The sequence below is a fragment of the Nesoenas mayeri genome (genome assembly GCF_963082525.1).
Source record: "Nesoenas mayeri genome assembly, chromosome: 11".
Lineage (NCBI taxonomy): Eukaryota > Metazoa > Chordata > Aves > Columbiformes > Columbidae > Nesoenas > Nesoenas mayeri.
In genome coordinates, this window is record NC_137563.1 from 10,356,458 (window position 1) to 10,381,793 (window position 25,336).

Genomic DNA, 25,336 nt, shown 5'->3' on the forward strand with positions numbered 1-25,336 from the left:
CCCGACCCCCCCTGGCTCCAACCCCCTTTCAGGCAGTTCAGAGATCAGAAGGTCTCCCCTCAGCTCCTGTTCTCCAGCTGAACCCCGAGGTCCCTCAGCCGCTCCTCAGGTTGGTCCCTGCTCATGGTCCGACAGCTGGACACCGATCCCAGCACAGGGTTTGGCCGCCGAGACCCTTGGTGGTGGCTCCATGAGATGGAAACTGCCAGCTCAGCCCCGCTGCTCCCTGACCTGGGGACAGCTCTGGTGCAGCTGTGCCCACCGAGGGATGTTGCTAAAGTAGCAGAGGTGACATCTCTGTTAAGTCTAATGGAGTTTTACAGAAGGTCAAACCAGAAGATAAAAAAAGAATATGTTTCAAACGGAACAGGAATCAGTTACTTATGAGAGGAACTTGAAGGACGAACCCAAAGATAAACCTTGAAGAATATGCACACAGTAACAAAGCAAGAATTGCGGCAAGGACTAGTGATATATTGTAAACTTTGGTGAAAAATGCTCATTATATGCTACTTTTAATACAAAACCACTCCTCCTCGTCAAAGGCTACCCACCTCCAGGAGAAAACCCCTACTCACTGAGCACCTCTAGAAGATTTTATGTTTACTGTACCTCTTAAACCAAGATGAGAAAAGTTTAGACCAATGAACTTTGAGTAGGCACAAATATGTGTAAGATGTTAGGAGAGGCTAAGAGTTAAAATGTATGAATATATAACTCAGCTTGCTTCTGGTGTGTGAATTGGTGTCTGCAGGGCGGGTAATGATCCCACATTTTGGGACAACAGAGGGTCTCCACACCCCTGCACCTCTGCCTGCCTCCCCCATCTCCCACCACACATGTGCATCCCGTAATCTCTCACAGGAGCGGCACAGACCCACACAAGGGTCCCCGGGACAGGGCTGTCCCCCAAAAGTGGCCTGAGCCCCTGGAACAGCCGCAGCTGCACCCTGTTCCCCGCCGGCTGCAGCAAATGGCGGCAGGTGAACAGCACGGGCACCCTCGTGTGGTCACCGGCATCAGCGTGTGCTCGCAGCCAGGGTGCTGCTGAGGGGAGAGGGCCACAGAATCATGGAATTATCTTGGCTGGAAGAGGAGACACTCGAGATCATGGAGCCTTGGCTGCGCCTCGCCCCTGGAAACACCAAACCCTGACCCCTGCTTTCAGAGGAAAAAAAACCAAACAAAAGCAAACCAACAACCCACCTCGTGTTGCCCACAGAATAAAAATCCCTCTTCTCCTAAATCGGGTTGGAAACAGAATTAAACCACCCACAGCCTCTCAGTAGCAGCACCCAGCAGAGTCGCGCTGAGGTAACCGGCGGCACCTGCTGAGTAACAGCTGTGCGGCTCCCACTGAAATGGCGGTAGTTGGACTTCCCCCCTTAATTCATCCCGAAAACACCATGTTTGTTGGAAACCGGATTTATTTTATATTGAATAACAGTGAAAAGAGGCGTTCTGCGGCGGCGCGGCGGCAGCAGCCCGCCCGTGAGGCGGCGGGGCCGCCCCTGTCAGCCCGCCCTCGGGCGGCTTCGCGGCCGCGACATGGGGGACGACCTCACGCCGGACGGCGACAGCCGTAAGTGGGGACGGAGCGGGGCTGCCCCAGCGCGGGTTTGTGTGGCGGGAGAGGGCGGGCGCGGCCCCCCCGGGAAGCGGGGTGGGGGGCTCCGCGGCAGGGCTGACATGCTTTAACGAATAGCGAGACGTATAAAAATCTGTTCGGATAGATTCAGGAATCGAGACTGCTTTAGCCCCAAGGCATCCTGTACCCTGAGTTGCTGCAATAACGACAGTACCCCGCTCCCTCCCCGACTTGAGGGTTTTGCCCCCTTTATTGACCGGTCACCCGCCGTCCTGGGCTGTCTTCGTGTCCTGCAGCCTCAAGTAGAGCCCGGCAGACAGTTTTAATGTGTTTCTGTGCATGCTTTTCATCTCCTTTGCTGCTTTTTAAAATCTATTGCATAATAAACTGCCTTCAAGATTGTGCATTGCACTGAGGGTAAACCACTTAAATTGTTTTCCTCACTGTTTGGGATAACTGAAGTAATATTCAATACCATAAGATACAAAATACCCCAGAACCTGAGCTAGAAAGAGGAGAAAAAACTGCTAAATATTCACGGAAATGCTGCTGTTGGATGGGTGCATGCCACAATGAGCATGCATTTACATTTACCAGGCTGGCTTTGCCCGGTAAATTGTTTCCTTTGCCTTGTTGAAATTAAACAAATTGAGGCTTCTGCAGCTGTTGCAATACCAGGTTTGTTATCGCACCTTCACAGGTAGAGGAAAGAGTAAACAAGTCAAGGGGTGGTTTGGGATCTCTGAACAATGATGATTTGTGCAAGAACACGTTTCTGTCACCTGGAGAGCAGGGGCAGCAACATTTGCTGAACTGAAAACAAAGGGTTTACTCCACCGAACGGAGATAAGCGTTTGCGAGGAGGTGGGATGTGTGTAGCCATTGGGGTTAATAGTTAACATCAACTCCACGGGTTTTTCCCAAGTTCTGCTGATGTTTCCTCTCAAATGGAGGGTCCATGTGGTGTGGAAATGCAATCGCACTAACACACCTCACCGGGGTCTCAATATACAGGACAGAAAATCCTGTTCCTGTAGAAATCAGTGTCCAAATCCTGCTGCCTTCATTGGAGCAGCAGGTCCAACACACTTGGATGATCCTGTTTGGTATTAAGACTTGTGTTGTGTTTTTCTTGGGCTAAAGGCTTTTGTTTGAAGATAGGAGGAGCTGCTACCTCTGTTGCCCTAAGAGCCCATAGTCAGGGTACATTTCTTCTGTGTTCTCCAGAGAGAAATGTTATTCAGACAGCAAATGTCATGTTTATCTCCTCAGCGTGGTGGAATGGCAACAGTGATATGTTTTGGTGCCTCTTGCATGGTACATGGTTAGTGCCTGGTGGATACTAACCGAAGCTGCATTGAGCCTGTGCTACTCTCAGACTCGATCAAGGAGAAAATTGGTGGGGCAAGGCCCAGCATGGAGACTAAACGCCCTTAAATTGTGCTTAAGTGTGCAGGACAAATACTGCCAGTTGTGGTAAATTAGTTGCAGAATGCCACAGCCTGTTAAGAGCCGCAGCACTAATGCCAGGCCAGGCCCGCAGTTTTGTGCTGCTTGGCTGGTTTGGGTTGCCTGGAGGGGAGAGCAGGACCGTGGGTAAAGGCCCCTTGCAGAGCAGCGGGATCTAAGTGGAGTGGTGGGGAAAGGGTCTGCGTCATCTGCCCCCATGTTCACACCGGCTCTGGGTCTTGGAGGATGGCACTTTTAATGGATCAAAAGGTTTTGGGGCAGGAATGAGTCCATGCGAACAGAGAAAGATGCTGAATTAAAAGAGAAGCTGGTAGGACTGGAAGAGCCCTGATGTGGCACAGGGGTACTCAGGGAAGGGAAGATGGGAGAGGATGAATCCAACAAACATGCTAACATCTGCAGGACTGGGATTCTTGCTGGAAGAATCTTTCTGCAGTCATCCTTCCTTGAAGCCACAGTGGCTGGTGAGGTGAAGGGGAGGTTTGTTGGGGCTGGGGGTCTGAGCAACCTGAGCTGGGTGAAGATGTCCCTGCTCGTGTCAGGGATTGGACTGGATGATCTTTGAAGATCCCTTCCAACCCAAACTGTTCTGTGATTCTATTTTGCTCCTTGCTGGTGCTGTTTTAATGCCTGTTCTTCTGTCTCTGCTGCAGTGCTCCATTCAGAGAAAGAGTTTCACAATGCGGCAAAACGTAATGACACAGCTAGGATGGAGGAGCTCATCAGGAGAGGGGTCGACATAAAAGCCAAAACCAGTGTAAGTCCTGGGTTTTTCCACCTCTAAGCTGCAGGAAGAGCTGAGGGTGTGTTTCAGAACTGCAGGTCCTTAACGCTACTCTCTTCATTAGCTGCTCAATTGGTCAAAGCTTTAAAATACACCGCCCAGTGCTAAACAGGGCCTGTAGCAACTGAGCAGTTTCATAACACACTGGGACCCACAGCAGTGTCATCCTGGCCAGACCGAGAAGTAATAAGGGCTGAGGAATGGCGCTAAGTTATGGTTCCCCCTGGAACCCATGTACCAGGTGCATATGGTTGCAATAAAAGGCTTTGATTTTGCTACCTCTGTACACCAAGGCTGTGGGACTAACTTAGTTCCTGGTGCAGATCTCCCCTTGTTGACCAGTACATTCCTGGAAATATGTGCTTGTGTCCATCCCTACTGTTTCAATCTGTCTGTCCACGGTCAGCAATATTGCTCATTCCTGTGCTGTCATTGCAATCCATACCTGCAGTTTCTGAGTAGAAGGTGGCTAGAAGAGGTCACTGTCTGCCTGACAAGAGAGCAAAGAGACAGAGGACTCCGTCCAAAGAAATTTCCCCTGCGCAGTGTGGGAAATTGGGACTCTGCATACATCAGCCTTCCCTCTGTCCGTCCTTCCCTTCCAGACAGACCGGACTGCCCTGCACTGGGCCGCAGGAGCGGGGAACGTGGATGCTGTGCGACTGCTGCTGGACCATGACATCCCACTGGATGATGAAGACAGTGTATGGAGGCGAATCTCACTCACATGTCCTGCAAACATGTTCTCTGTTGGGGGAATGCCGGGGATGGGGTGCAGGGCTGGCAGTTACAGACTTTGCCATAGCCCTGGGTGGGTGACGGGAGGCATTGCAGTGCAAGGCTTGTTTTCAGATATGTCTGTGCTCTGTCTTTTGGCCTTTTCCTTGCATGCAGTGACTGGGAAGTCAGCTGGTAGAATCTGTGAGGTTTTCTTTGTAGCGTGGGGATGCTTGGCTGCTTCTGGTCATGGTGTTGGGATTTATGGGAAAGAGGACAGCCAGCAAGTTCTCTCTTCCCCCATAACAAGCAGGGTAATAGGCACCACTGACTAGGAAATGGCAGCCAAGAGGCAGGTCTCTGCTCAGCCGCTGAGACCATCTGTGGCAGGAATAACAGTAATTGGACAAAGTGGAGTTAAAAAAAAGCAAAAACAAGAGGGAAAAAAAAAAAACAACACCAAAAATAACAACAACAAAACCTCCCCTCCAAAAACAAACAAACAAACGAACAAACCAAAACAAAAAACACAAACAAACAAACAAAACCCAACAAAAACCACAACAACAGCAAGGAAAGAAACAAAAATATTTGGGCAGCTTATTGAAGGTAGAGGGACAGCTTCCCTCCAGAGTGCAGGTGGTGGCTGCAGTTTAGCTCTAAGTATCTCTCTTTTCTCCTGCCCAGTTTGGAATGAATGCACTTCTCCTGTCTGCCTGGTTTGGCCACCTCCGCGTCCTGCAGATCCTTGTCAATGCCGGAGCCAAGATCAACTGTGTCAACAGGGTGAGAGACTCTGCCTACATGGGTCCATTGTGCAGCTCCAGACAGTGACAGGGGAGAGAGAGGCTTAGCTGTGAGCTAAGGTGACTCTGCATGACAGCATCTGTTATCTGCACTTCTGCCTGATGCTGTGACCTCAGGCGAAGTCATCTTAGGCTTATTCCTAAAAGAGGTTTAAAAATGGTAGCTATAGAGGTGTACAAGGATTTCTCAACTCACATTTGTACAGTGCTGAGGTGGAAAGTGTTATAGAAATGGGTTTAATGGATCGGCAGGCCATGTATTTTAAAATAGACCTTGGCTGGGAAAAGGAACACTAATATTTCAGAGTCATAACTTGCTGTCTGCAGCATAAGCTAGTTTAGCTCTAGAGGTGGAGGGAGACATCAAATGGGTCTTTGCTAACAGGAACAGGTTGTCAAAAGACTGTCCCACAATCTTGGACTTGTTAAATGAAAGGTCCTTTATCTCCTCTCCAGAGTGGCGGGAACCTGCTCCACTGTGCAGCTCAGAGGGGACACGTCCAGGTGATGGAGTTTGTTATGGAGGACCTGGAGGACATGTGTGTGGATAAGACTGACAATGTAGGAAGGCTCTTCACTGCCTTGCTTCACAAAGTCTGATCTTGCTCTGCTGAGCTTAGCAGGAATGTTACCTTGGTCTTGGGAAGAGGCCCAGAGTCAGATGTGATTCCTGGAGTATCAAGGGAGTCCCACACAGGTCTGGCCCTCCTGTGCAGGGGGCTTAGGGGATGATGGAGATTCTGGCTCTGATCAAGTTTCGGCAGCCAGGGCTTCCCAGTGTAACCTATTGCGGAATGAATTCGGGAATTTCAGTGTCCTTCTCTTGTGCAGGTGATGCACCAGGGTGTGTTGTAGGTAGGCAATAACCAAGGGTAACTCTCTCCCAGCATGTTCCAGCATTAGCTGATCTGTTCCTGGAGGCAGCGTAGGAGCACAGAGGAGCTGGTGCACACTTTTTTTTCACTCCCCAGCTGGCACGGTTCTTAGAGTCATCCTCACTGATGCTTGGGAGTTAAATGAGGCAACAAGACATCTATCTTTTCCCCAAAAGGGTTTCTGACTCGCTTGATAACTGGGATCTCAGGTATTAATTCCTTTTTTTTTTTTTTTAAATCCTTAATTGCTTTTAGGAAACTATTTATTAGCCTCTATTTATATGAAATAAACACTGAAATGATGTCTTTTACAGTGTTTGGAGTGCTTGGAGTTGTTGGTCCCAGTATGTAGTTCTGCTCACCTTGTTCTGTTAGAATCATCCCAAATGTAAAGCAGAATAAAAGTTAGCAGCAGAATGTGAGAGAAGTATTTTTGAAGTGCAGCACTTTTCACCCCTGTGGACACTAAGCTTGCTGTGCAACTGGGTTATCACATAAAGCATTATTATATTGCTTGCAGCAGATGATGTAACTTTGTGCTTTCTGAACCTTTCTTGGACTGTATTTCTTTACGTTTCCTTTCAAAGATGGACAGGACAGCATTTCATCTGGCTGCAGAGCATGGCCGGCTGGAGGTGGTGGAGTTTCTGATTCGCCTGGGTTGTTCTCACAGTGCCAAAGACAAGGTACCATCATAAAGCACATTCGAGAGTTTAAGTCCAAGTATTAGAGGATGTGAAAGTCAAGGAACAGGCTTGTGTGGGCAAGTCCATGTTGGATTTTTCTCCAGGACTTTTCAGACAGGGTACGCAGTGAGCCTGGTGGCCTGTGTTCTAGTTTAAATTCGCCAGGTTTCTTCTCTCCCTGCTGTACCTGTTAGAAGTCTGTTTGAGACTTGTGCTACCAATTATACCCTCTTTTTCAATCACTCTGGATATACTCTTGTAGTGGATATACACTTGTAGTGTATGAACATGCAGTCCTGTGACACATCTATGTATGATGTTTTCTTTCAGGAAGAAAATACAGCCTTGCATTTAACTGCTAAAAACGGACACTGCTCTGTGCTGCAGAAGATTATAGATGTTGGAGTGGACCTTGATGAAAAGAACTTTGTAAGTACATTTAAATGAAATAAAAAACACATCAGTTTTGCCTTTTCCCTCCCTAGAAATACTCTCCTGCCACAGTCTTCAGGCTGAATAGTTGGTATTGACTGGAAAGGTCTAGCAGATAGCTGATTTTATCTAAAGCATACATGTGTGAAGGGAGGTCACGCTTGCAGAATATCAATGAAAGGCAACATCTTTCTTGGACCAATATCCAATCCTAAAGCGTTGCCTTTTCCTGCTGTATCTACCACCTTACCTTATCACTCCATTTTATCTCCCTTTTTGTCCCTGACCCTTGCACATTCCAGCACCTTAAATGGATATTGAGTGTGTTTTAAACTAAACTTCACTATGCTTTATAGTATTGACTTAGTCACTGAACATATGGGCCTTCTGTTTGAGATCTCTCTTTGACAGACCTGCTTTGGAAAATGATGTGGCTGGAACACAGTTAATGGTTTAGATAGCAAATATTGGCTTAGTAGTGCTGTTATTTATGGCAGGGCACACTCCCAATTAAGTTTATCAGCAGTTGGGTTTTTTTTTTAGTCTTATTCGGTTGATGCCTTTGAAAAGTGTATTTGAGTGTGATTAAGATCTGAAAGAAAGAGGGAACCACCTTCTGTGGTAACTCTGGTAGCATTTGTCTTCCCCAGATGAGCTGCCCTTTGTGCGAAGAGCAGTAATAAAACCAGATTAAATCACTGAGGAATTCTGCGTGTCTCTGGTTTCTTGTAAAGAAACGAGTTGCAGCCCTTGGAAGGGACAAACTGGTTGAGTGCTGCAGGTTTCCAGTTCTGCCTATGACTGTTCCTGGGCTACTCCAGGAAAATGGTTTGTTTTTGTTGTCCATGTGACATCTTTTTTTGTTTGCTAATGGGCTGAAGGGGCGAAAAGACAATGTGGCCCAGCTCTTTGCAGTGGCATAAGGACAGAGCGGTGCTCTGGTATGTTGGTGGCACATAATTGTGCCCTTTATTTTCCTAACAATTGACTGGAGATCTCTGGCCCTTAGAATTGGTGTTTTAACATGTTTTGGATTCAAAAGGTGAGGTAGAGGCTTGGTCATTCCTTGCCTCCTGTTTTTGCCTTGTCCAGGAAGGACTTACATCTCTGCACCTGGCTGCTGAGGGGGGTCACAGCGACTGTGTGAAGTTGCTCTTGGAAGCAGGTGCTGATGTCAATGCCCAAACCCAGGTGAGCTCTGTGGAGGTGATTCCATTTCCAAACACAACTTTGTGGATTTTTTGCCCACACCTGTGGCCTCACAGAGAGGGCACCCGTTATCAGGCGAGCCCGTGTGGAGTCCAGCGCTTCAGAAATGGTGCAGGGAGGGCAGAGGAAAGTACATGTGGCTTTGTAAAAAGAGGTGAGAGAAGCTGCCCTGGGACTGCTTTGGCTGTGGAGACAAATCCCTGTGAATTTGTCCATGCAGGGGCATGGGGCTCTTGCAGGGGGGAAGCAGAGAGATCTCTGGATAGTCTGTAACAACCACGACCTCTGAGCAGCAGCCCCAAATAACACGCGTCTCTTCTGACGTGCCTGGCAGAAGAAGATGAACTGCCTTCATTACACAGCTCTGCACGGCCATGAGGAGATCGCCAGGATCCTCCTGGACGCCGGAATCCACACAAATGCTGTTAATCATGTAAGTCCCGCACAATCCTCTCATCACGTACAAAAAGGCAAAGCCAGTTTGTGGAGACGTTCAAGAGCACAAAGCAACTCTGCAAGGACCAGTGCCGCTGCAGCGTATCGCCACTATCCCCAGTCTACCCCCAGTCCAGACTTGCAGCTAGTCTTATTCTAAGACAAGCTGGGCACAACGTAGTCCTTTTAGTGCCATGAGCTAAGCTCACCCTAAGGTCAGGATCTTCTTTCCACAGCAAAACGCATCGGCGACACACATTGCGGTACTGCAGAACTTCCCAGCCATGGTGAAGCTCTTCATTGACGCAGAGTGTGACCTTGACATTCCCGACAATGTAAGACTGTGGCTCCTGTTCTTTGTCTTTGAAATGTGAACCCATTTCAGGTGGGATTTGATCACCCTGGGGACAGGATTAAAGAGGAGTGTTTGAAATCAGGAAAACCTGGAAGCCCAACTTAAGAAACGTGAAACCTGCAAAATGATTCTGAGTGTTGCAGTGAGGTAGTTGCTGGATGACATTCTACACATGGGCTGTGCCATGTCCCTGGGACCTGTGAATAGTCAGGCTCTCTCCTCCCTGCTGGAAGCAGGTGGGAGAAATTTCAGGTGGGAAGATATTCTGCAAAATATTTGGGGAGCTGAGAATGTGAGACAAGCTTGGAGGTAGCTGGTTGTCTCACCAAATTGTAATTTTGTGTACATTTGCTAACAAATGTGTAACTTCTTTGTTATGTTTCAGTTAATGTTCATTCTTGTAGTGATGCTCTCTCCTGATGACACCATAAAATTGCCATGTTTTGTGTTTAATTTTAGTTGTTGCCATGAGACTGTCCCAAGGTGCACACAGTTTACAGTCCATGTGCATTAACCCATCCCTGTGTCCCAGGAACAAAGAGCTGGCCCAGGTTCTTTCCTCCCTTGGCCAAACTGCCTACAGAAATTGTTTAAATAACAGGAAACAATATAGTCCTATAAGTGACCCTAGGGAGCTTTATGGAACTGAAGAGGTTCCTTCTTTAGACTGAAATGTTACCAGGGAGGTTTCCTAGTGTTGAGGCAGGGACAGACCAGTTCTGCTCAGCCTGAGGAACCCAGCTCCAGTTTGAGGTAGGAGGGGGTTTGGCCCTGAGTTTAAAAAGGGGCAGAGAGGAGAGGAGGGAGGAACTGACAATGTTCTTACAGCGCTTCCTCCTGGGGTGGGTCTGTCCTGTCCTTCCAGCCTCACACTTGTCCCTCTCTGAACTTCAGTCCTCTCCCCCTCCTGCAGAGGCTGCAGACCGCACTGCACATCGCTGCGGAGCACGGCAGGCAGGACATCGCCGAGATGATTCTCATTGCAGGAGTTAATCTGAAGCAAACAGACAAGGTAAATGTCTCCGTGGGTTAAGTAGGTGCGGGGCGGGTATGGAGTGAAAATATGGATGGTCTTTGCCGTTGTTTTTCATAGCTTTCAAGGAAGGCTAGTAAGAATATTAAAATCTGGATATTTCCAGGGATAAGGCCTTGAAATACTGCTGAGTAGGTTATTTTGATGTGTTTTTCATGAAAGAAGTGACTGGTTCTTAGGAAGATAGAAAGCAGTTTACGCAATGAGCAAAGTTTTCTTCTCAAAGTTCTGGTTCCTTCTACTTGTGCTATCATGCACATTAATATCAAAGATCTTCTGGAATCATGATAAATAATATACCTCAAGAATTACAGCACACATGTTTTAATAGGTTAAAAGTATCTGGTTGATACAGATCTGACACAGGTGTGCAGGGCTTTTGCCCTCTAATTAAGTAACAGAAGGAATTCTAAAGGAATCAGGCAAGTTGTGTGTAGCCTGGAAGTGTGGTGTATGCCCAGAAAATGTTGAAGGGGTCTTGGGCAGAAGTTAAAAACAGTGTCTGCCATTCGCAGGGGGTTAAAGGAGGTAGTGGCTGAAACAGCCTTCAGCTGCGGGGAGTGTTTGCCACCTGCCAGCAGCCTGTGGAACCGCAGTGAGACCCAGCGCAGGGGACACATTCGCGCTGTTCTGTGTGAAGCTGGATTTCTGCTCACACCTGAGCTGGGACAGTTCTCACTGGTGTGTCTCATGGCTGGGCTGGCTCGCTTTCCTTCATGCACTTTGCAAATCTTGTTCCTTTCTGCTCTACGCTTTGAGATATAAACACAAATTCTCCCCTGGCCCAGTCCAAAATCATGTTTGCATAAGGAGCGTACTCACGTTTTTATAGTCCCATCAGCCTGTGCTGCTTCTAGGAGACCATTTCTAATCATGTGTATGCCAAGCCTGTCAAATTAAAGGGCACAGGGGTCCTTCAGCCCGGCTGGGTGTGTTGCTCAATGGGCTGTGCTGCTGCTGCTACAGACTGCGGGGTGGGTGTGGAGGTTGTACCTCCTAAGCATGCAAGGTCTTTTCCAGCTCATTTTTCCCCTTCTGATTTCAGCAAGGAAAAACATCTCTGGATGTCGCTGCCCGAGGCAATCACATCAACGTGGCAGACATGATTATCAAAGCCGATCGGTTTTACAAATGGGAGAAGGTGAGGAGCTTACAGCACCATCCTCTGCACTTTCCAGGGCAGATGTAGCTTTATGCTCTCCATGGAAACTCCGCATCACCAGCTGTCAAAAGGGAAAGAAATACAGGACATCCTGTGACAGCCCGACCTCTATTTTCATCACCTTACTTAAGAAAAACAAAAGTCCTCACTGTGCCAACACCCTCTTCTTAAGACTTTCCTTATTTTAAAAAGTCTTTGTTGTTAAAAGCCCAGACTGTGCTGAAGGGAACAGGGGTTTGCAAAGATTCTTTGGCAGCTGTTCCCAAAGCCCCGGAGAAGGGAACGGGAGAGGGTTAGTTCCTTTTCCCAGAAGGAGAAACTGCAGTCCTGAGCAGGAAAATGCTTGGCCCAAGGTCACCAAATGGGATGTGGGGAGTTTTCAATAGTGGGAGATGCCTCTCGCGAGCAATTCTTGTTGGAGTCACACAACCCGCTCCCTTCTCAAACTTTCCTGCAGCTGGGGCTGTTCCTCCCATGTTTCCCAGTATTGCCCAGTCCCCCAGGGAAACCCTGCCTACCCCAAACCAAGCTGAGCCGGGAGCATGCTGGAAGGACAGCCAGACACCACATACCTCGTGTCTTTGTGAGACTTTGGGCATCCTCCCGTACCAGGAAAGACAGTGGGAAAAGAAAGGAGAGCATACACCTGTGGCTCAGGCACAGCTTTGGGATTAACGCTGTGTGTATCAGGCCCTTGTGTGGGCTTCCCGTGCAGCCCTAGGGCCATGTAGCCTGCTTGCAGTTTGGTGTGTAAAGGAGGCGATGTGCCTACATTAAAGTGGAGCAAGGATTCTGCATCCAAGCTCCAGATGAAAGGCACTGCAAAAATGCAAATTGCGATCCACATGGGCTTCCGCAGCAAAGCTGCTATTAACAGCGTTCGTTAATGGGTGATTAGAGCAGAGTGAAACGAGAATTAAAAAAATTTTTTTAAAAAGTGCTTTTGCGGGATGAACGCACAGCAGCCTGCAGAGCTGAGGATGAGTAACGGGTCCCAACTGGAACCCCTGTTCTGGCTTTGCAGGACAACCTGAACAGCGATTCTGACTCCTGGGTGGCGAAGCGCTTGACCTTTAAGCAAGATCACAGGCTGGAGACGCAGCACATTCGCTCGGTGATGTGGAGACTGGCTACTAAATACCTCAAACCCGGTGAATGGAAGAAGCTGGCACACTACTGGAAATTCACTGATGCCCATGTCAGGGCCATTGAGCAACAGTGGACAGGTATAAACCACTGCCCAAGTATAAACCACTGCCTGGGCGTTTACCTTCCTTTACTCAGGCTGCGTTTGTAGAAGATAAGTCTGCAGCAATAGCAAAGCATGAAGAGAACCAGATGGCTTATTTGAAACAAAATTAGGTTAAAAATCCTTTTTCTAATGAGTGTGGAGTTACCTACACACTGGAATTTGACCAGGAGTAAAGCACCCAAACCTGGGGGTTAGTGGTTCATTGCTCACTCCTGCTGAGGCGCTTGCCAGACCTCAAATTCTTGTTACAGTTCTTATTGTGTGGGACAGAAGAAACTTGCTGGTTTTATTTTCTTCTTTTGAGAGCTGAATTTCAGTTGTGGTTTGATCTTGCCAGGCACTAAGAGCTACCGGGAGCACGGCCACAGGATGTTGCTTATCTGGCTCCACGGCGTGATCACGGCAGGAGAAAATCCGATCAAGGGATTGTACGAAGGCCTCGTGGGGATTGGAAGAAGAGATTTAGCAGGTAATACTTGTCTTCTTTTAAATAATGCACAGCAAGCACTGCCTGAATTCTCTGGTTATGCAGGAAAAGCTGAAAGCCACCCTGCCCTGCCCCTTTGCCACCATCACAAGTTATTTTTTTCTCTTTTATTTTGATAAATTAACATATCCTGCCACAGCTTTATACTTTCCATGCAGCAGAACATTCTCTCTTTTACAGAAAGCATTAGGAAAAAAGCAAATGCGGACTCTGCCTCTCCAAGGAAGTGTACAGCGATGTAAGGCCAGGAGGAGCAGCACTCACTCTGCTACTCATCAGAAGGCAGCTGCAACTGAAGGGCTTCTTGTCACAAAAAGCATAATTGGTGTGAAACAAGGGAATCGGTGAATGCTCATTGTCCAAAATGTCTCTTCACACAAAGGGAGTTTTCTAGAGATTTTTATCAGCTCTTGTGTATGGTCTGGGTGCTGTAATGAGTTCAGTGAGTGAGTATCACTTGTCAGACTGCATCAGGAAATGCTACACTACTGTAACTTGTTTACATCACAGGTTTGTATATAAATTCTTAATTGTCAGGGTTTTTTAAGTTATTGGGGGGAAGCCTTTGTTTTCAGGAGTGTTCTTACCTTTTTTTTTCTTTGGGGGTGTCTATCACTTGTGTCTTAGATGTGTTTGTAATTTTCCTCTAAGGGTGAATATTTCAGAAAAAGTCAAGGTCACCACTTGGTCCTTTTGGAACCTTAAGGGTTGGGATCTTTACTGTTTTGACTCTTCACAAAATGTTTCAGAGAAGATCATTACCATATACTGCTTATAAATGTACATTAATGTACATGTACTGTTTATAAATCAAATAGGCAGCTTCTTTACTCCCTGGGTTACAGCTTGAAAAGTGTAAATCATTGGTTATCTACACCACCTCTGACAAGGACATACGGTTTTCTTAGGTACCAATTTGTCATGTGATCGTTCATATTTATTTTTACAGTGTTTGTTTCAATGAGAAAACAATGTCTCTATTTCAATAAATCCTGATTTTACCATTAAACTTGCAAGTTAATGTGTCAGTCATTCTTTATTAAAAAAATACATCATTCTTACCTAAAGCTAAACCAGTGCAACCTTTTAATTAAAGCTTGAGGTGAATTCAAGCAGAATGTGCTGGTTTTCTTAATTTCTATAGATGTCTGGAGAAGTAACTTTCTTGTCGAAACAAGAGACACTTGCTGAAATCAAAGTTTTATTGAAAAACATTTTTAAACAGCAAGAAAGTTAAAAATTCAAATGCTTTATTTCAAATAGAAACTAACACCACAACATATGAAGCAAATAAGTGATGGCAACATTGGCACCTAAACATCTTTTCAACCAAATATTCAACAAAAATGTCAGCTTATAAGTATACAACCTGCATGTGGCAATATATACAGCTGAGTGAAAAATATAAAAAGAAATACTGTTCTGCTTAAGAACATGATAGTGAAGACTTTGGTAGCAAAAATGTCTTTGTTTTTAAAACTGCAGCCTTCAAAGATGCTTCCTTCAATTCCAAGACTAAAAATTAAACAGATCCATCCAAAATTTGCTACTGGAGGTGACTGTCCACAGGTCGTTCACTGACTTACTGATCCCGCTGGAATCACACAGTGATCATCAGCTGGTGCGGGGAAAAAGGCAGAGTGGGAACAGCTGATTATACACAGGAAGACCACCAAACCAATTCCTCGTTTCCACCAGTGCTCCAAAACCTACTGCTCTTCTTGCTCATTGCTGCTGTGAAGACTGATCTTCTGGACTTCCACCTCCTCCGCACTGACCATGGAGGGATCGATAGCCGCGTAGCGGGTACCATGAAACTGCAGCAAGTGGATCTGTTGGACATGGAAAACAACACTGAAACAGGTGTAGAAGCATGAGGTTTTGGTAAAAGAGGATCATTCCTTCTGCATAATTTTTGTGAGGATGAAATCATGGCTCTGGAGCATGAGAGTAAGAGGCAACAGCCAAAGCTCCAAACCCAGCTCTCCATTAAGGTGAGTGCTTCCCTGTCCCCTTCCCCATCAGTGACCCAGCGTGAGCAGAAACAAGAACCAGCAGAGCTGTAGGAGGCAGAGACTCACTTGAATATATAGGTTGACCTCAGCGCTCCTGCAGAGATAAGGGAAGTTGCCTCCTGTTTTGAGATGAGCTCTTCTGGCGTTAGGATAAAGCTTATACATTTCTTCTTTTGCCTCCGTCGAAAGCGCGCTTTGGTCAAACACCTACGGAACAAGTCACAGCAGTTGGTTCTGAATCTTGTCGGATTGTCCTTATTAAATCAGACTGATTCTGAAGCAATAGCTCAGCTTCTCTGTGGAACAGTGTTAATGAAACAGAAAACAAGCAAACAGATCAGGCATCAACAGGTAGAAATCTAATGCCCTGGTATGTTTACATACTGCTGTGTTATTGCACAGAATATCCAATTCAAAATCTAACACAGAAGAGCCACAGTCAGTAGAAGATTTAGATAAATATGAAGCAAATATCGCTGTCCATGTCTGACTAAAGAATGAAGTGTCACTAAAAGCATTACACAGGTTCAGAGACTGAACTCAGATCTGTGTGTATTCAGCAAATTTTTGAGCCAGAATGCCTCCCAGAAAAGCTCCGAGAATGTGAACCAAATTCAAGGAAAAGGCTTATCTAAATATACTGCGAATATTTGTGAAGCTGCGAACAGAATATTCAAGGCCCCACCTGTAAAGGGCAGGAAACTGTTTAAAAAAAAATAAAATAAAAAGGATTACATTGAGATTAACTTACATCCATAATGGTTACAGGGATGTCTCGAATTTTATGAGGTTCTACGTAGGAGTTCTGGCAGTTGAGGGTAAGTCTTGAAGCAAGCTCACTCTGACCCAGACTCTCCAGCTTTCAGTAAAGAAAAACACTAATTAACACCATATTTCCCTGCAGGGAATTAATGTAATATTAACAATACAGCCATAGGTAAGTTAGTTTTAAAAGGGAACATGACTGCCCTTCACTGACGATTATATTTCTCTGCATGAAATAAATGTTTAATAACATGTTCCTTTAGTCGCTTCGCCCTCCAGAGCAAGGCCTACAGATGCATCCCAGCACTTCTCTTCCACCTCAGTTTCTTCACTATTTCTCTTCTGACTGACATAAATAATAAACAGAACTGCAAGGCAGATGGTCACAGCATCAGGTAAATCGCTGGGGCTGTGATGCTCGGCACCTGCGAAGGATCCATTCCTTACTCCTCCCTTCTGAGCACGTAAATGCAGAAAGCAGCAGAAATATCTATAACTTAATTAAATCTGCTGAAATGACACCACAGCCATCAGAACACGCAGCACCTACCCTGTCCACCATGAAGTCGATCCCATCGGCCATTTCAGGATCCAGAGGACCCGATGCAAAATTCCCCAGGACAATTTTTTTCAGCATAAAAGCCGGCATCAGCCAAAAGCTGAAACAGAAACAAGATGGAACAAGCTTCAAACACCCAGGACTCCAACATTAAGACACTTTGTTGTCAGCGCTCCCTTTCCTTGCGCTGACTTGGTACTTTAACATCAAATGAAATCCTGAAGAAGCTTCCAGAGCACAGAGATGGAAAACCTTGCAGTGAGGTGCTTGACATGCTCAGGGAAGCTGTTAGTCTTACATTGCAAAACTGTTCTTTTAAACATGGTGAAAAACACTTTTTTGACTCTAAATGGTTTCGCTAGAAAACAGGCAGAGTTCTTAAATCTGACCACATTCCACAGGGGATGACAGGATAACTCCTCTGTCAAATCCCACACTCCCAATTGTGAAAATTTCAATTTTCCTCGTAGTGTGGCTTTAGAAGTCACTAGTATTCCATCCCACACCTCCTTCGCCCAGGCCAGAAACAGGTCAGACGCGTGTCCAACCAGATCAGCAGCACATTTAATCCCCAAGAAATTAATGCCATGGGTCCGATCTCTTGTCTCAGTCTTCCTTACCTGTTTGCTGTCCACGTCTGATTGAAGATGGAAGTGTCACTAAACGCATTACACAGGATCAGAGACTGAACCCTGGGAGATTTGTGTGTGTATTCAGCAAATTTTTGAGCTAGAAAACCTCCCAGAGAAGCTCCAAAAAGGTGAACCTAATTCAAGGGGAAAAAAACAAAAACCCAAACCAGACCTTGTTACACTTGGGAAATAAGTGACCTCCAAGCACAACGTTTCATTACAAAAGTGAGTCATTCAAGTTTTACTTTGTCCCCATAACCCATTTTTAAAAAGAATCAAACTCTTCTATTCAGCTCTGGCTTTATGCATGATGCAAATGTGATAAATATGAAAAAAAAGGAAGTCTTTCCAGGTCACAGTTCAAATTTCTGTTTGCTCCTCAAGCTTAAGAAAAAACCCAAACATTTCACTTTGTTTTCAATAGCTGCTCCAATCCAAGATACATTATTGTGATATTCCATACAGCGTGAGTTAGGAAGGACAACTTCCACAGTATCTCATGAAAAACTAGTTAACCAACACTTACCGTTTCACGGGCCTAGAACAGCAGCTGAATTTAGGTTAAGCATGACAATTTTCAAAGGTATTCACCATCAAAAATAAACTTGTTTCAAAAGTAAAATTGCAACAGAACCTCTTTACTTATAGGCTATGTTTTTGAGACATATTTTTATACACTTGCTCCTAAATAAGACTCTTTCAAACATTAGGTTTTTACTGCAATTATACATCCATTTCCCCATCTCGGAGCACTCACTTTATCCAGCTGAAGGTGGTCTAACAGTTTTCTGAACCCATCACAGAACTCGAGGTGATCCCAGTACACCGGATACTGCAACTAAAATCATACAAAGTTAGAAAAAGCCAGTCTCTCACCAGTTCCTGTCAGCTGTCCACTTTAAAGTCACACCAGTTCTCACATTAAAGGTGTCAGGACAGCAACATGCAGCTCACGCTCCCCAGCAAGGTCCCTACAGCCAGAGGGTGCCAACGCCTCCCCTTCGCTTGCACCAAAACATGCAGCCGAAAGCACCGCAGAGCAAGTTTGCTGGGGAACATGCAGCATCGCTTCAGTCTGTAATCACGGGTAGGAGAGGCTGCAACAATTCTTCGGTGATTTTGGAGCATGTAAAGTTGACAGGTACAGAAATCATTAACTGCTGCAAGAGGCAGAGCAGCACTCCTAAAGCCAGACTGTTTAGCAGAAAAATTGTTGTAAAAATCAGTTGTTTCAGCCCCAGGAGCTGAGCAGCCATGAAAGAGCACACTGTAAGAATTTTAAGGAGCGACTTAGCACTTAGAGCTTGGCAGGCTAAGAACCACATTATCCAGCATCCCTACGGCAAACACAGAAACCCTGAACTAACCCACGCACTTGCCTCACTGCTAACAAAGATCCAGCCAGAGGAAAAAAAGCCTTGTGTCCAGGGCACACAAGGAAGAAAACAGACCACGAAGTTAATAATGTGTACACACGAGGCTTTGGATAAATGCTTCTGTGAGCACACAGATTTCAGCCTAGATCTGCATGCTACATACCCGTGAATATGACTAATCAGCTTTTTTGGTGGATTCCCCCATCAAAGAAACCCAAAGAAGCTGATTTTCAATATCCAACAGGCACTAGTACACTAACCTCAATACAGAATGGGGAATACTCACAGCGATAACTCTGTAGCCCCATCCAGTCAGCGCCAAAATTTGCTGGAAAAACACATCTGCAGTTCCACTGACAGGAGGAAGAAATATGAGCGGGCACCGAATGCTCCGAGGTCCCGCATCATAGAGTGACCAGATTTTACTGTCGTCATCATCTACTATTATCTGGAAAAAGAGAAGGACGGGGGGGAGAAGAAACACACAAGACTGAAATTAGCTTTTTCAGCCAGCTTGAAGGATTGCTTTTACAAAATTTCTGTCATCTAGTAAATATAATAATATTCAAGATGCCTTTGAACAAGCCCATCTTTTGCTCTTCTTCACAATAGCTTTGTTCTTTAAGGTTGTTTACTGAAGTTTGTGGTGCTTTGCTCTGGATTTCAGCTCTGAAGGACTTAGGTCAGAACGATGGTACATCTAGATCTGAAAATTCAAACAGAAATCAATCACGGAAACAGTAAGGCTGTGCCCCAAAGGATCTGGTTTATGCGATAGTCCACATGCAGACAAGTATCCTTGGGAAAGGAGCCATGACGGATATTGTTCACAGACAAGCTTCTCTGTCCTTAATGAGTAGCTCCTCACACAGTGCCTGTCTCAGGGGAGAAGCTGAAAACATTTAAAAATATAAGAATTCGGTAAAGGTCTTCTTTTCTAGCAATGCTGTAGCCTGACTTGTTTTTACAGGGCCTGTTCTACCAGCAAACTGTTTTGTATATTCAGGATGCTCTTTCAACACTCTGCAACCCAGTCGAAGTGTGCAGCTTGCACCAGATGAACAAGCACAAACCTCTAGGCAAAGAATGTATCACACAGCAGGAATCTGTCTCCTCCATATCAAGGTTTTGTAGCTTTTTGAATAGCAATATATAAGCACAATTTGCTTTTCTGTCACTGTAGTTAAGCTTCTCAGGGAATCAGAGGAAAACTGTATCACAAATCAGATTTGCTTGACTAACAAATCTAATAAGGCCAGTATTTCAGGCTCTGGGAGCATGTGAGAAATCACATGATACTGTTGTTTTGTGAAGTTTCTATTAAAAAAAAAAGTTATTGCATACCAGCAATTGCAGACCACTGGAACCATTTAAAAATAAACCTTTTACAAAAGCCTTTGCATAGAACTCCAGGCCTCACTGCTCTCAACTGTGACTCCATCAGCAACATGAGATGAATTCAGGGTGGCTGTTGGTGGCTACTACAAAGTTTCCCTTTAGGAATATTTCCAAAGGTGAAGTATATTCCTTGAAATCAGAAAAACTAACTTGACATACAGGGTAAAATCTGCACTGCATGGAAACAAAGTGCAGAACTGCCCTTGAGTTTAGCAGAGCCAGGGTGTCCCCTGCTGAAGGCGTTTAGGATGGACTTTCCTGTGCAACCTCACTTAGGCGTTCCTGCTCCAGCAGGGGGATTGGACTAGATGATCTTTTGAGGTCCCTTCCAATCCAGAACATACTGTGATACTGTGATACTGTGGACTTAGCAAAGGCAGCAAGTGGTGCTTGCAAACACAGGCTCACAGGCAAAGCTAAAGACTTAGTTTCAAAATGAGATTTTCTGGGCTGTACTTCCTATATCTGACAAGCGCAGGAAGGGCAATGGAGCTGTGTATTTCCTGTTCCTGTCAGAAGAAACATCTCAACCTGTTTCTGAGAGCAGTAATGAGTGCTCAGCAGCAGTGACGAAGGTTGGTTCCTTCCTCTGTACTGCATGTCTTTTTCCTATACTTTTGGGGGGAAAATGCAAACAAATGTATTCCTAAAGACTGCCTCAGAAATTAATGACATCTCCAAATTGTGCCTTCTGTTTTTTTCCTTCTCTCTCCAGATACCAGGACTAGTTTATTTCTACCTTCTTCATACCCCACATTCATCGCTGCGGCATCATTTTACTTTTAAGTAGACTGAATTTCTCAAGAGGGTAAAGTATTCCCTGGTCTGAAGGTCACCAGCAGCTTCAGTTTACACATTTATGAAATCCTGAGCAGTCAGCAGCAGCTGAAGGCAGCGACCTGCAGCCTCACACAGTCCCCACGGCAGCAGCAACACTTTCCATCGTAACCACAACCTGCAGCTCCTTTCATTTATCATACTGCACCCCATAAAGCAGCACCTCAGAGCACCCACACATCTTTCCACTGAATTATTGCCTCCCGGCGTTGCTGAGGCACTGCCTGGAGGCAACAGCACGAATAGACCCGGCAGATCTGGTGCTGGCCAGAAACAGAAAGCAACTGGACAGCAGAAGATGCAGAGTCAATAGCAATGTGTCTGTCCTATTTACAGAAGACACAAACTGGCAAAAATGAATGAGAAACCCCAAAGGGAAAATCCTGCAGCTCTTCCATAAAGGTAATTTCTTGGAGAAAGCTCTATATCGCTCAGAGAAAAGAACACTAGGCACATTTAAGTGTTGTTCCTTAGGTTTGAGGACACAGTTCCTTTTGAGTGGCCTAACAGCAACCGACTTGCTGTTGAAAGAGGTAATGCTGCTCTTGCCTCTGCTGCCAGCAACATCCCTGTGTTCCACCCACGCAGCCACACAGATTAGGGAACTGAACCAGCTGGAAGTCATCACTGAGCCCAAAAACAAACTAGAAACCACTCCCAAGCCAGACAGGTGACTGACTCTGCTCAGCTTGTACAGTGACACAAGTGACACTTCCACTGCTCGGCATTTAGAGCTGGAGCACTGCACACCTCAAACACTGTGCTGTGTTCAGTGAAAGGAAGGCGAGAAATCTGAGCAAGAGAGGAAAGTGGCTGGACAGTGTGATGAATCAGATGATATCTAAAGGACATGCAGTGGAAGAAACTGTTTTTTTCCACCGTGGTTAAGGCATACTTCCATTCCCAGGAACCCGACTGCCAAGAAGTTGCTTTCAGATGTTCTGCTCCAGCCCCAGGGGTGGGGATGGCAGTGGTGGCTCTGGTAGCACGAGCCAGCTGTCCTGTCTCGGCACAGCGTGGGGCACACAGGTGGCTCCAGGAGGCCACGCACGTAGTCCCCAGCACACACCATTTCCTCGGGGTTTCCTCCTCAGGCGCAGCTGCATTGGGATGCTCAGTATCGTGGCTCATGACTTCTGCTCCCCAACACCACATGCAGAAGCGACCTCTGAACATGCTCTTTATTTTCACATGCTTCTTTCACGTGCTCGTATGACACGTGAGATGACAGCTCAGGAGATGAGCCAGGTCACCAGCACAGCCACAACTGTTCTGCATTAACCAGCTCAGTCTGCCCCACTGCAAAATGAGAGGAGAAATTGCACCCACAAGTCGATTACAGCTGTACGTACCTTTTTAAGAGGAACTGTGCTTCTGAACCAGTTATAGTCAGGAGAGACTTTAATCTCTCCCATGATGTTTATAAAACACTCAGTTTAGCTCAGCCTGAAACAGAGAGAGAGACAAAGTTAGAAATCGATCCAACAGCTTTACGGGAGGCAGAACTCTAAAGCAGTGCTGCACACATAAAGCAATTGCAGGTTGAGTTTGCTCTTATCAGTTGATTGTACCACCTCTGACTCACGCCAGGTTTACTTATCCTCAGTTTTCATCAAGAACCATTTAATTATTCTCCCAAGAGGCAGCTGCCTGATTGCTGTACTGTATCAAATTATGAAATGATGATTCTTTTATATCAGCATTCCCACGTAACAGTTATAAAGACAACTGTGTTGCAGGCTGTAAGGGGCTTAAAAGCTAAAGCACATTTTTGGTTTGTTTTTAATGCATAAAGCACTCCAAAATTATATTTAATAACTATTCACACAATTCACTCTGTAATTCACACAATAGATTTATATTATTTCATTTATCTACTCCCTAAGTATTCAGACCAAATTTTTCCATCTCGGTATAACTGACCCAAAGGAGCCTCAAAGCGCATTGGGCACATCAGCTGATCTGAGGCTTAATTTACAGCAAAGTCCAGAAGCTGATTTCTTGTCAGGAGTCAGCAAAGACATCTTTGAAGAACATCAGTTAATACCAAACAAACTGGATGACGTTGGCTCCACACAGGAATGCCACTAATTCACTCTGAAGTCAGAAGGTCCTATCATCTATAACAAAAATGTCTTATAATATTCCATCAATTTATAATTAATGCTAAAGTAGCTTCTGGATTTAACTTTTTTTTAAAGCAGTAAGAGACAACTAGTTCCCATTCAAACAACAGATGTTATCAAACAGTTTTGAAGGTTGCAGCCTCAATGGCTTTACTCTGAAAGCCAACTGCATCAGGAGATGACTTTCATGCTTTCACACACAGCACTGAGCAATAATAAAACAAAGAAACTTTTGCTCGTTACTTCACAGTTGCCAAGTATAAATCAATAGGCTTTGTTCCTTAATTCTTCATCAAATAAGACCTTGGTATGTTCTGTGAGTCATTCCAATTCATTTCTCCCTGCAAAAGCTGCCGGTGTGCAGGTTTTACCAGCTTATTGCATTACAGCTGGATTAACAGTTATTTATAATTTCCTCATCTTTCAGTCTTCGTTTGCCATTTTCCAACTACAGAAAACATGAATTTGAAAAGGGAAAGTACTTTCTCAATTGCAAGACACTACACATCCTCCACAGAGCAGAGGATACACCTCTCATGTCTAACAAGGATGTCAGAGGTAAGAAATCCATCTGCATGGCCATTGTTTCTATTTTGCCTGGTTTCATTTTGGTGCTTGCACCAACTATTCTGCTCTTTGTCCCAGTCTGGCAGCACAGAAGATTACAGTGGAGGTAAAAAAATACCTATTCCACCAGCCCAAAAGGCAGAGCAGGCACAAAGAGGCGTTACTAAAAGCTGGTCATTAGAGAAAGGAAAGAGCAATTTAGTCTGCTAATTTCATCCTAAACCCATGCATTAACTGGTTATCAAAAAGCTATTCAGCAAACCACAGTGTGACAAAATTGCAGCAGAAATAACAAATTACAGCAAATGCCATAAAACACGTCCTCTTCAAGTATTATATTACAGCAGGGCCAAGAAGCACAAGTCACGGTCAAGGCCTCGCTATGCCAGGCACTGCAGGGACAGAAGCACGGCAGAGGGAGACTGTCTGCTCCTAATTCCAGTTGCCATAAAGGGTCAGCAATCTAAATTTTGAGTTTCCCAGTTCAACTGTCACCACGCATGGAAGCAAGTTGCTGATTTCCCCTGGCCCCTTCCTTATAAAGGTGCATCTGTAACCCCCACTCCTAAGGATTACTCGTCTTCTAAAGTAAGACTAAGCATTTTTTCTTTGATTATAGAGTTTTTGGCTGACGTCAATGTCCTATTACTGAAATTTTTTTTTCCTTGGCACAGAAATGCAGCATTAAACTTACACGCACAAATATTTGTGTCAACAACAGCTACATGCTCTGCCAACCACAGAAAAGCTGAACCATGAACTGTAAACAGAGAAATCACAAAGAACCTGATGCTGTTTATGGCGCAGCCTCTAAAGACCCGAGTTTCATTTTCAGTAAAACCAAAGTAGCACTTTCCACTCATTATGAATCTAGAAAGAATTTGATCCTGCCACCAGCAAGGAAACCTCTACCAGAGGGGATCAGACAAGCTACGAATCGTCTCTTGGAGCCCCCACGCAGCCACTCTCCCATTGCTCTGGCCACGCAGCGCCCACTCCCAAGGCCAGGAGACCTGAATCAGCATCATCGGCACCGAGAGCTGCGGGTGAACACCAGGAGATGTCGGGGAGATGCCGGGGCTGTGGGTGCTTTATAAACGCCAAATAGAGGCAATAGGGAAGTTGAGTTATGGATGATTTGGACATAGCAGCAGTACCTTCCCCTCTCCCCTTGCACTGTTCCCAGAGACCCCAGAGCCTGCTCCATCCATAATTTGCAGGGAGATGGGGGCGAAACCCCACTCAGCACCCTCAGCCCAGCCTGACAGCCCCCCCGGAAAGGTGAACCCCCAAGATGAGGCAAGACTGGGCTTTAGGCTCCCTACAGGGCCGAGTCCAAAGCTCCCCCAACCCCTCAGGGGTCGTGATGACCCCACCCGGGAACCTAAACGATCTCCCCCCACCCCCCAGCCCAACACCTCCTCATAACCCCTCGAACCCCTTGGGCACAGCCTCACCCAGCGGTAACGCTGTCCCGGAGCCTGAGAGACCACCCCCAGTTACCTCAGGGCCTCCTCGGTTACCTCGGCGCTCCCACACCCCCAGGCCCTCAGGGCCTACCCAGCCCCGCAGAGCCCCCTCCCCGGTCCGGGGCTCCGCGAAGACGGGTAGTCTTGCCACCACAGCGATGACCGACCCGTCCCCGTCTTCCCCTGCCGCTACTCGTTCCTCACCGGGCCGGCGGGGTCGTGGCTCTCCACCTCCTTCCCCGCCTCCTCCCCCGGCGCAGCCCAGCGGGAGCGCCCGCCGCCGGCCGCTACTTCCGGGTGC

The 25,336-nt window shown here is 46.0% G+C and overlaps 2 protein-coding genes across 5 annotated transcripts; one reads left to right on the forward strand and one right to left on the reverse strand.

Annotated features, from left to right (window-relative positions):
* Positions 1–1,548: 1,548 nt before the first annotated feature.
* ANKDD1A (ankyrin repeat and death domain containing 1A) lies at positions 1,549–13,533 on the forward strand (the record flags this gene model as incomplete). The annotated part of the gene is made up of 15 exons (XM_080351414.1): positions 1,549–1,582; positions 3,712–3,815; positions 4,448–4,546; positions 5,247–5,345; positions 5,822–5,926; positions 6,828–6,926; positions 7,257–7,355; positions 8,451–8,549; positions 8,902–9,000; positions 9,239–9,337; positions 10,271–10,369; positions 11,436–11,531; positions 12,577–12,778; positions 13,142–13,273; positions 13,472–13,533. 15 exons carry the CDS (start codon positions 1,549–1,551, stop codon positions 13,531–13,533), a joined length of 1,527 nt encoding a protein of 508 aa, XP_080207540.1.
* A 991-nt stretch (positions 13,534–14,524) lies between these two features.
* SPG21 (SPG21 abhydrolase domain containing, maspardin) lies at positions 14,525–25,336 on the reverse strand. Of its 4 annotated transcripts, XM_080350971.1 has the most exons (10): positions 25,240–25,336; positions 22,226–22,319; positions 18,925–19,086; positions 18,020–18,100; positions 17,251–17,396; positions 16,622–16,730; positions 16,058–16,165; positions 15,373–15,513; positions 15,005–15,123; positions 14,525–14,909 (listed from the first exon to the last, which is right to left on the reverse strand). In XM_080350971.1, the coding sequence occupies exons 2-10, from the start codon at positions 22,286–22,288 to the stop codon at positions 14,906–14,908; spliced, it is 933 nt and encodes a 310-aa protein (XP_080207097.1). In that variant the 5' UTR covers positions 22,289–22,319; positions 25,240–25,336; the 3' UTR covers positions 14,525–14,905. The 4 variants fall into 4 exon arrangements, with proteins under 4 accessions (XP_080207097.1, XP_080207094.1, XP_080207095.1 ...); XM_080350968.1 differs by lacking the exon at positions 25,240–25,336 and adding an exon at positions 25,070–25,096 and having other exon boundaries at positions 14,525–15,123; XM_080350969.1 differs by lacking the exon at positions 25,240–25,336 and adding an exon at positions 24,261–24,281 and having other exon boundaries at positions 14,525–15,123.

What these genes read in the sequence shown, in the direction of transcription:
- SPG21 (XM_080350971.1), bottom strand. Translation starts at nt 22,288, where the DNA reads ATGGGAGAGATTAAAGTCTCTCCTGACTATAACTGGTTCAGAAGCACA. An exon ending in TCGACTTCATGGTGGACAGG is followed by an intron (nt 16,166 to 16,621) that starts GTAGGTGCTGCG and finishes CTTTACTGAAAG; the next exon opens with CTGGAGAGTCTGGGTCAGAG. An exon ending in AGGTCAACCTATATATTCAA is followed by an intron (nt 15,124 to 15,372) that starts GTGAGTCTCTGC and finishes CATGTCCAACAG; the next exon opens with ATCCACTTGCTGCAGTTTCA.